A 12074-nucleotide genomic window follows, 5' to 3' on the forward strand; every position below is an offset into this window, starting at 1 on the left:
TTTAATTGTTGAATACGTGGACTGTTAACAATGAAAAATGTTTATGTAAATCATCCCACACATTTTTTGCATTATCATAATTGGAAAGCGTCGATCTTAACTCCGGATCGATAGTATTGAGAATCTAGGAGACAAGCATACAATGGATGGTAACCCAATCATCCTTTGAGCAAGAGGGAACAAGATCTGTAATGGTACCGTCAAGAAATCCAAATGTGCTCCGAGAAGACAGAGCGACACGAATAGCATAAGCCCAATCATCGAAATTGTTGAGCTTTAATCGAATAGGAGTAATAAAGTCATTGGGTCGATCTTGAGGACCCAAGAAATATGGAGAGTTAGGTTCAATTTTAGGTGGTGGTGGAGGAGGAGGAGGAGAAGTCTTGCCGCTAGCCATTTAGAATGATGAAAGAAAAAACATTACGCCAAAAACCTTGCTCAAATGCCATGACAATAGGGTAATCTCTTGAATTTTATTGATAGATCTCAAAGGTATATATATATATCTATATAGTAGTAATTATGTAGGAATCAAATTGCTAAAAGATAATATCACATAATAATATCTTAACACCCCCCTCAAGTTGGAGCATGCAGATCGTAATATAATAATATCCTACGTAGCTATGACTAAAACTGTTAATACATAAACTACCAAAAAAACTATTAATACATATATAACTATTATTATATCATAAATTATAATAAAATATATAATATCAATTTTTATGTGTAATTTAGTATATTACAATACATGTCTATAACTAGTAATATATAAAATAGTATTTTTATTAAATTAAATTTTGATTTGGATTTTAACTTTTACAAATTGTATTTGGGTATTGGGTTTAATTTTATTTTATTTTAGATTTGAAATTTGGGTTATAACTAATATATTTTTGACTTTAGATGATAATCAACATATTATTTGAGTTTGGGTTTAGTATAATATATTTGGGGTTCAAAAATAAGTATTTTGGAACATAAGTATTAGGTTTATAAATTTAATAAGAAGGATAAAAGCTATTCAATTGTCAATATAATATAATAGTAAACAATAAAAGACATCTTCATTAATTTAATATACACATCATATGATAAATTTTACACACAATTCTCAATTTAATTATTTTATATAAAATAATTCTATTAAATATATAATTTATCTTTTTTTAAGGCAAATCAGAATTGCATTGTTATAATATAAAAGTAAAATGAAGTATTACATTCGAAATTAAAATATTTATAACTTTAAAATTTTAAGATTATTTGAATTCGAATCCAAACTTCATCTGAGTCCGAATCTAAAAAAATTTGAATCTGAAAAAGTTCGGGCATGAAAAAATCCAATTCTAAGGAGATCCAAATTTGAAGAAAGATAAAAAATTCTTTCTAAATTCAAAATAAAACCAATACATAAAATCGAACTTATGTCTGCGAATGGTGGACATCTGGTTTCTTGAATAAAACCAGTACTCTTGAATATCGTCCACGACCAAGCAGATTCAGATTCTATGCTTAAGGCATTAATATGCCTTCATATATAATTTGTCGGTCTATATTAAAATATTATTGAGCATAAGGATATGTAATCAGTTAAGTCACTGTGATGCTATTGGAATATCATTCTTAACTTGCAGTCTCTTTGGACCCAAATGAAGCTATTCTAGAATCTCAAATATTTTATGCAAAAAACATATTAAAGAAACATATATATGATAAAGCTCATCAACCCCAGTTCAATGAACCAATGCTTGTTTTGTTTCGTCCCTTTTTTTTCCTTTTTTATTCGGAGAAAACCATGTTTTGGAATGGCCTATAAAATTCAGAAAATCATAAATTTGAAAAGAATACCATTGTTAATTTCCTTTGACCATAACATTCTTTATCACCAAAGCAATCTACATTTGCTAGAAACTTCCTGGCAATGCTTTAAATTCAGCACCCACCCAGGCAAATTTCCATCGACAATCTGAACCAAAACAGGAAACGAAGTACTTAATTATCCAAGAAAGAAAAAACATGGAATCAGGAGGAGAAACAAGAAGAGTAGTTGTTGTTGGAGGTGGCATTGCTGGCTCCCTCCTTGCCAAGTCTTTGCAATTCAATGCTGCTGTCACCCTCATCGACCCGTAAGCTTTGTTTTCTCTCTTTCTCACACTTATAACTAGTTTTTGTTCCTTCAATATTCCAATTCATTTCTTCCCCAAAACATCGAGACATAAGTCTACCCAACACTGCAACTGCATTGAATTTCTTGGTTTGTCTTGTTTTTCTTGCAACTGAAGTAATATATGTAGGAACTGAGACTTCTTTTGGGTAGTAACTTTAGCTGTTCATATATATATAGTAAGGAGTATCTTGAAATTACATGGGCGAACTTGAGGAACATGGTGAAGCCATCATTTGCGGAAAGATCAGTGATAAACCATACAGATTATCTTACCAATGGACGTATTGTTACATCTGCTGCCACAAATATCACGGACACTCATGTCTGGACAGCCGATGGCCATCGTATTGCTTATGATTATCTTGTTATTGCTACTGGACACAGGGATGTTGTCCCCAACACTAAGACGGACAGACTTAATCAATACAAAGCAGGTAAACACTACATCAAAAACTATTGCTCTTCTCTTTTCATTCATTATTCTTCACTATCACGCGTCAAGGCTATTAAGATGTTGCAAATGTTTTTCGAAATTAAAGTGTGTTTTCTTTTTAACCTTCATTGTTCCGACCCTTCATCTATTATAAGCTGCTCAAGTTAATTCTAATATACATACATATATGTGCGGACAGAAAATCAGAAGATACAATCTGCCAATTCGATTTTGATTGTTGGAGGAGGACCGACTGGTGTTGAACTTGCTGGAGAAATAGCCACTGACTTCCCTGACAAGAAGGTGACATTGGTTCATAAGGGACCCAGGTTGTTGGAATTCATTGGAACCAAGGCTTCCAACAAGACTTTGCGTTGGTTGAAATCTAGGAAAGTTGAAGTAAAATTGGAGCAAGCAGTTGACTTGAATTCAAGCACTTTAGATGGAAGCCACGTATATAAAACCTCGAGTGGAGAAAGCATCAAAGCAGATTGCCATTTCCTTTGTGCTGGAAAACCTTTGGCCTCAGCATGGCTTAATGACACTATATTGAAGACCCACTTGGATGGAAATGGAAGGTTGATGGTTGATGAGCATTTGAGAGTCAATGGCCGCGCTAATATATTTGCAATAGGAGATATCACTGACATTCCCGTAAGTCCTATCACCTCGAGCCGGATTCGAGTATCCTAATACTCAACTCTAATTGCTCACGACTTTGAGTTTTTTTTTTATTAGTAAGTAATCTGAAAGTTTGAGTATAAATACTCTTTTAGCATGGGATTATTCTTTTTACAAGATAAATAAGTTTGAATAATTTGATTTTTATTTGAATCAAATTTAAATTTTAAAAGTGAAATTCGATCTAACTGAAATTGAATTTCTTACCGCTCAATTCCATTATACTACGTATTTTATAGATTAAAGCTAACGTTTTAGACGTAAATGCAAATTATCCCGGAACTCAAACAAGGGTTTTTAGCTCAAAAACATGCCATGGTAGTTGCGAAAAACTTGAAGTTGTTGATGAGCGGAGGAGTCCAAGAAAGCAAATTGTCAAAGTATGAACCTGGCTCAGCCATTGCCTTGGTTTCCCTTGGAAGGAAAGATGCAATCGCCCAATTTCCTTTTGCAACCATTAGTGGATGCCTGCCTGGCTTGCTCAAATCTAGGGACTTATTTGTAGGCAAGACAAGAAAGAACATGGGCTTACAAGCTTAATATTTTGATAGATATGCTTAAAATAAGCAATTTTGACATTACGTCTTACTCTTCCTTTTTTGTTGTTTTGTATTGTTTGTTTCTATTTTGAGATTGGTGAATAAAGAAGTTCCTTTGTTTGCGAGACGTGGTTAATAATGTCTTTCATAAATTTCAAGCACTGTTTAATTTCTTTTGAATGAAATTTACTCAAGGTGGCTTGGGAAGCTTAAATTGTATATCCTTCAAATTTATGATTTTAAACTTAATCCAATAATAAGGATATAGTACAAAAACTATTCGATTTGCAAGAAATTAATTTCTTAATTGTATTTGCTTAAAGTTGATCTTTATATATCTTGCAAATTGCCTGATTTTAATCCTAAAGCTAACATATTCCATTTGCATGGTTAACTTTTTTTGATGCGACTTTTTTTTATTTACATTTCATTTTCTTGTTGAGTGGACATTTACGAGTATAATAATGATAAAACTAAAATGGAAACCCTAAAAAGGCAGAAAAAATTTTAAATCCACTTCAACAAAAAAGAATGAGAAAGAATTAAACAAGACCTAAAATGGTAAGAAAAAAGACCAAATGAGAGAACATAAAAATAAGAACAAAGTTTCAAAAGAACCACCTCTTGATAATTCCACATAAAAAACCCATTTTTTCAGTTTTTTTAGGGGGTTCTTTTGAAGTGGAAATCAATGAACGAAAGGAAGGAAAAACCAACAACAGTAACAACGAAAGAAGAAGAAGAGGAGGAGGAGGAGGGGAAGAGTCAATAAAGGTTATATAAATGAAACAAATTATTAATGGTAATTAAAAGCAAGAAAATGTTTTCCCATCAAATGACTAAGAAATTGAAAGGTTTGGGTTCCATGTGAAATTATCAAGCGGGTCTTTTGAATTTTTATTTTTTTTCTTTGTTTTAGTGTCTTATTGATTTTCCTTCTTGTCCACCATTTCCAAGCTCTGTGGGTCTTTTGTAGTGTCTTACTAGTTTAAAAATTGAAAAATTGGATTTCATCTGAAATTATCATTGGACTATTTAGATTTTCTATTAATATAAGTTGAGTATTCATGTGGGGATGAGCTCTTTCGATGAGATGCTGTAATGAACATTAAGAACAATGTTTAGTTTAAGTGTGGGAGAGGGTATGTTTAGTTGTTTAATTCTTTAGAATTTTTCAAACTTTTCAATTTTTTCTTGTTGCATGCATGATGCTTTATTCATGATCATGATATTGAAATATTTTGGTTTATGCAAAGCATGATGTTATAAGTGTGGATATATGAATGGAATTGGTTAGTTCAATATGAGACGGTTTAGTTCTTATGTGTCAATGAAATTAATAGATGTAGACATCTTAATTTTGATTTGGAATTTTTGTATATGTTCATGTGATAAATGGATGATGAGATTGCGGTGAAGTTATTGTCTGTAGAAGTGAATAATTCAATGTTTAATTGTATTGTATGATTGACATTTGAGGTTAAATTGAGATTGTATAGGGATGATTTAAGATATTATTTGGATTGAGTGCTCTAAAGGAGCTACCTTTGTATGCATACGAATCCTTAACGCCATATATTGAGCCTTAAGCCTTTCTTTGGTAACTTTATATGTTTGAAATGTTAGCTTAAAAAAAATAAGCATAAAAATCTTGGATTGGAAGTTGAACTACGGATGTCATGGGACAAGAGTAGGAACATTAAGAAGGATGAAAAGAAAAGAAAAAAATTGTTAGGTAGGAAATACTAAGTGTGGAAACCCTTGCAAATTTGAATACTTTGTTGTAAAATATTGAGGGAACAAAAGCATTATGAGGGTTAAATGTTAGGATCTAGTGCCCTTAGTATAGTGATATCGTCAAATATACTTGTAATTTTTCTAACATATTGGTTTAACAAAATTTCTTCATCTTTATTAATGTATTTTGTATAATGTCCTTAACGATTTTTGCACGCAAAGCAAAATGTAAGAAAATATTAGCTAATTGATTATCCAACGTTTAACTAATATTAAGTTTCATTGTGTGGTTGAATCATAATGCAAAAGACAACTTATATTAGTATAAAATCTAAATGATTCATAGTTAAATTGAAATTGAGAAAACCAATTAAAAGATTATTATGTCGTATATCAAGTTCAATTTGAGAGATACATTTTCTTGGGTATTAGAGCAGATGACTCTCAAAAGATAGAGACATGAATATTATTGTCTAGACTGACAATACATCAGAAAGGACCTAAGTAGAATGAAGCTTAATTCCATTTATGAATTTATGCACTTTTGATACTCATAATGTGACTTACCTTAATCCTAAGTAAGTGACGGACTATGTATGTGTGACTTATATGCTTTGATGTATTAAAAGCTTGAGTTTAATTGGTAAGAAAGTCAAAAGTTGGTATGTTGGGTATACAACTTCTGTATGATGTAGCTTCACTTACAATAGTGGAATTCATATCCCAATAAAGGGTAAACGATATCCTCCCATCGACATTACATGATAGATGGAAAAGTAACGTGACTACGAGTCATTTGTCTAAGACGAATGAATTAATTACTAATTATTAGTAATTGAATTTTTCATTAAATAAGATGTAATGGTTACTATAAGATAAAATACAATCATATTGTGCGAACAGATTTAACCCAATGAGATTAAGGATGTCCTATAAGGGTAACACGCATATGACAAGGTCATTGGACAAACACTTGATAAGTAGTTTTCATAATGGTATATAATGAGGAGATTTTAGTCATGGTACTTTAATGGAATGACTTAATGACTAAATAATGTTGTAATTAATATACAAAGAGTCGAAATTTAATTAAAAATTATTTTAGCCTTAATTATATTTGTACAATTGGTCCTTCCACTAGCTTGATGTAACCTTGATGGTTTGCACTAGAATCGATGAGATGGATTGGATGAAAACGATGAATTAGATAAATAGATTACATGTATCACTATTTGCACTGAATGTGTTTTCTCGCTATGAATAAAAGATGATTTAGAGATTAAAATTAATTTATTCGAATTATTTTTTAGTTAATTGTAATTAAATAATTGAAGTTCAAAGTGGAAATTAAATTAATTAGTCATTACGATTTCACTGAACAAGTTAGTTAAATTTATTACTCATAGATTCTAGTACAATAAAGTCCATGACTTTAACGAGATTATAATTGAGTCGAGAAAACTACTTATTTAAGTTAATAAATAATATTTTTGAGAATAAGAAAATTGTTTATTGGGTTGGATAAATTATATGAGTTTGTTTAAAGACCATATAACACATATAATTGTACTGAATATATGATAAGGCTCAATTAGGCATGGTATATAGCAGTGGGCGGCAAACCCTAATCCTAGAGAGGGGTTGCTGCCGCCCACCTAGTGTACTCCTGGTAGGAGTATATTTTTTTCCTATTAAAATATTATTGTTTTGCTTACACATTGTTTAATTGAGACTCTTGTATTTGTCTCTATAAATAAAGACTGTGAGCTAGTTTGAAAACACACCATATTGAGCGTAGTCGATCTACTGAAAATATAAAATTTCATTATAAAATAAATTCTATTTTCGTGCGAACTTATTCTTAATTTCTAGCCCATAGAGACATATTAATATACCCACTGAATATCAATTAAAGTTTTCATTACGTTCATCGTTTCGTGAATAGAGCCTACACCGTAACAAGCCAAGATCGAGAATAAAGAAGGTCAATTGGTTGAAAGTCGAGATTCGAATTAGATTAACTATTCAAATAGTACAAGTACGAATTTGGTAAAAATGTTTGTTGCTATAAATATAATAAGGCTTGAGTTTTAGAAAAAAAAATTTGTTGTGGAACAAAAATGTTCTTTAAACTGATTTTTTCTAACAAATAGTTTCAAAGCTAGGTTGTGCTATTTTTATAGTGTAAATCGGTTTACCGAATTTCTTTTGTCTCTCTCTCTTGTTTGTTTGATTAAATTTGATAAGAGGTGACATTCTTGCATTATAAGTATGTTTTGGATTTATTTATGTGAATGTATGCATGATATTATTTTATAAATTGTTACAAAATAAAATTTTCAAAATTTGTGGTTTCTAGATTTTAGATTGGTTGTATTTTAGATTTTATAATATTTGAGTTGGTAATTAGATCGTGGACTACCATCTTCATGCAAGATTTTTATTTTTATTTTTTGTAAAATTAAAAGATTCATGTAGTCTAGAAACGAAAAGGATTTAAAACCTTCAATCAATTTTAAAATACTGAGTGAGAAAAAGTCCTTAAATGAGACCTATGGTCTCCATCGATGGTTTCCATGTGATGGCATAATAATACTTTGAGTTTGTTTTACCTTGACTGCACTTTATGATAAGTATTATTATGTGGATTCACTAAGGAGACTTCCTTTAAGAGGATAACTAGTCATGTATGTTACTCATTGAGACTATTTAGTGACAACTCATGAAAGAGTAAATATTTATGATGGGTGTTGAGTCAATGGTTATACAATCAAGATTATTTTAGTTAAGTAACTTCCTTCAAAACTCTACTTAAGTTAGAACAATTGCAAAACACAAAGAGATTATTAATATGTTTGGCATATAATGTGTTTAGATTCACGTATTAATTGGATGCAAATTCATGTTCTTACTAGTTATTTAAGATTACCCCATGGTAGCTTAATTCAATGAGTGTAGGAGTTATATTTGCAACAAACTTACAAAATTTTCTAGGTTTAATGTAAGATGCATGCATCATTTTAATGCATTACGCATGTTGCAAAATTTTTTGAAATATTTTCTTAATACAAAGATAATTAATGGATGAAAATTTTAGTTTTTAGTTCAAAAATGACACCAACTCCCTTGATTAACTCACTACTACATCTTAGTGAGTGTAACCAGTACACTCCAAAAACAACTAGAGAGCTATGAAACTGCGAAAGATATTATGGATAAATTAAAGGACATGTTTGGAGGCCAACCCGCTTTAGCTCAAAAGTCCTTTATCACAAGTTTAACGAATGCCTAGCAAAAATCAGCACTCTAGTCAAAGACCATGTGATTACACTTATGAGTTACTTTTCGGAGGTCACGATCAATAGGGCCAGACTTGATGCAAACACAAAAATCAAAATTGTGTTCAAAATTTTATTTAAGGATTTCATCGATATTAGGGTTGTGTACAACTTAGGAAGCAAACAATTGAACCTTTGACCACCTATAAATGAGTTATCTTTTATAGAATAAATATCACACCAAAATATCATAATTAAAAATGGCGGTAACCACAAGTGCACGGGTAAAATTGTAATATAGTTGTACAAAAAAATACTGGAAGTATTCCGAGGATTATACCCAAGGGAGGATGAAACAAATAATGAAAATATTTTTTACAATACTAAGTCTGAGTAGTAATAGTTAATTCCTATATTACAATGGATCATAAAATAGATTTAGAGGAATAAAAAAATAAATAAAAGAAAGAAAGAAAGAAAGATTAATTAATTAATTAAACTGATAAACCAATCAGGAAGATTAACTCTCTTCAAGGTTTGTAACTAACGTCAAATTGGGAGTCTAACTGGATTAATCATCAATCAAGCAATTATTAATTTCTGGCTCTAATTAACTTTGTCGAAACCATTTTTATTTTGAAAAAATGGGGTCGACTTGGATTTTGAAAAAAAAATGAAAATGGGAGTCGCCACCATCCTTTTTATTTAGGTGTGATCGGGTCACCTCAAAAAGTGGTTATTTTTAATAAGCGATTAGACTTTATTAAAACAACGATTTTGATCCACGAAATTCAGAAAAATGGGTTCGGGAGTCGGTTACGTACGAGGAAGGATTAACACCCTCGTAACGCCCAAATATTGGTACCTAGTTAATTAATGTCTTGATGTCGAAAATTAAAAACTTTGAAAAGATTTAAAATACGATCTTTTATTTTTTTTAAAAAAAACTTATATAAAAAAAGTTACTTGATAAAAACCTCTCATTTCAAAAAGAGAAAATGTCACACCCAATGAGTTAGGGCATGATATTTCACTTCCTCAAAAATGAGCTTGTCCAAAAAAACTCGTGCAATAAAATTTAAAAGGATATTCAATTGTTTAAGTCAGATGAAGAAATCGCAGCCCAATACGTTAGGGCACAATTTCTCAAAATTCTAAACATTGAATATTACCTTTATTATTTTTAGAAAAAATCCTCATCTCGAGAAAACGTGTCATATCCAATGCGTTAGGACACAACGTATTGAATTCTCGATAATGAGCTTTTTATTTATGTTTTGATTAAAGAGCATTCTCGGTTATTCAGATTCAACGAAAGAGTTGGAACCCAATACGTTAGGGCTCAATCCTCTCGAAGATTCTAAATACCGAGTATTGCCTTTTATTTTTCAAAATTTTCTCTTTATACGAATTTGGGTAAAAACTATATAATGGAGTAACAATTGTGATAATGTAAATATAAATAGCATGATCAAGAACAAATAATAATAATAATAATAATAATAATAATGAAAAGATAAATAAAAAAACAAATCAATCATGTATACACAATATCAAGTAAATAAACAAATAAAACCGAAGCATTTAAAGAATATAATAATGATAATAATGGTCATGTGAATAAATAATTAAATAAACATAAAGTAAAGCAATAATAATAACAAAGAAAATAGATAAAAATTATAAAATATAAAATATAAAAATATATATATGTACATATAAGAAATATATATATGTATGTGAATTATAAAAAATAAAAAAAATAAAAAAAATAAAAGAAAAAAAATATATAAATATACATATTTTAATATGTAATATATATAAGTATGTATATAAAATTATGAAACATAGAAAATATATAAAAGTATGTGTATATATATATTTATAAAAATTAAAAAAAATGTGTACGTATATGTTTATATTATAAAACATATGTATGTATACATGCATATATATAACAACATTTGAAATTTAAAGGCATAAAAAATAAATAATAATGGTACAAGATTAATGATGCCACATAATAGTATTAATAATATAAAAATAATTAATTTAATAAAAAAGTAAAATAACAAATAGAGGATTAAATAGCATCAATAATCAAAGACCAATGAATTTAAAACAAAGAGTATAAAATAAAAAAATATAAGGCAAAATAAAATGTAAACAAATTTGAAAATAATGAATTTGAAAATGAATAATAAGGGAAAAAGAGATTTGAAATCAACAATATACAAATCAATAAATAAATTATACACAAATCAACAAAATAAGAACAAGCCACAGAAAATAAGAACGCAAGAGAGAGAGAGAAATTCGAGTGAATACTCTTAAGAATTATTATTACTCCCAACTCCAGTGTTTTACAATGAAGGAAGAGTTCTCTATTTATAGTTGAGCCTCCCCAAATCCAACGGTATGGATCAATTACATCAACGGCTAAGATTAAAGAGTATCTACAAATTAAATCTCTAAGATTACAAAATCATATCTTCTAAGATTGCTTATATCATATCTAATATTGCATATATCATATCTAAGATTGCATATCCTTGAAGATTATGTTTCCATAAGCTTGTAGATGAACCTTCAACCTTTTCAAGTAATGAGCCATTCCGATCGGGCCAAATGATATAATTTTGTACTGGACTTGGACTTTGTTTTATTATTTTGGGTTTATTATTTTTTTTGTGAGCCCGGGCTAAATTGGCCTATTACAAACTTAATCGATTGGTTTATGCTCACTTATCTTCCAATCTCACTTTCTCAACTAAGATAAATTATGATTTATTCGGTTCAACTTATCTCTTGATTTAGTCTAGCCTATGATCACTTATTAGGGTAGTTAAGCCTAATAGTTTAAGAACACATAATTTATACCAACTAATTCATCTTGAAAAATCCCAAATCCTCCATTAGTCACATTCTCATCCAATCGTTAATCTCCCCTAAGGGATTTAGCCACCCATGTTATTCATCATCTCAACTTCGATTGAATAAACCATGCGAGAAGCACGATGATTCGGAGAAGGAAAAATATTTGAATAATTTTAGAGAACGAAGTAGCAAATCTTTCAATTGGAATAACGAAATAATATGAATGTAAAGGAAAATATAAACTAAATGCTTTAATTAAATAAACAAGCCCTTGAATAAAAATTGATTCAAGAAGAAGAACAAGCAATTATTTAAAAATGAAAAGAAAATAAACTAAAACTAATTCTAAACTACAA

The 12074-nt window shown here is 29.7% G+C and overlaps 1 protein-coding gene across 1 annotated transcript; it reads left to right on the forward strand.

Annotated features, from left to right (window-relative positions):
• The first annotated feature begins 1741 nt into the window (after positions 1-1741).
• On the forward strand, positions 1742-4002 carry LOC107956637 (apoptosis-inducing factor homolog A). The gene is made up of 3 exons (XM_041097606.1): positions 1742-2132; positions 2351-2607; positions 2806-4002. The coding sequence occupies exons 1-3, from the start codon at positions 2023-2025 to the stop codon at positions 3297-3299; spliced, it is 861 nt and encodes a 286-aa protein (XP_040953540.1). The 5' UTR covers positions 1742-2022; the 3' UTR covers positions 3300-4002.
• Positions 4003-12074: the final 8072 nt, after the last annotated feature.

The sequence above is a fragment of the Gossypium hirsutum genome, chromosome D07, assembly GCF_007990345.1.
Source record: "Gossypium hirsutum isolate 1008001.06 chromosome D07, Gossypium_hirsutum_v2.1, whole genome shotgun sequence".
NCBI lineage: Eukaryota > Viridiplantae > Streptophyta > Magnoliopsida > Malvales > Malvaceae > Gossypium > Gossypium hirsutum.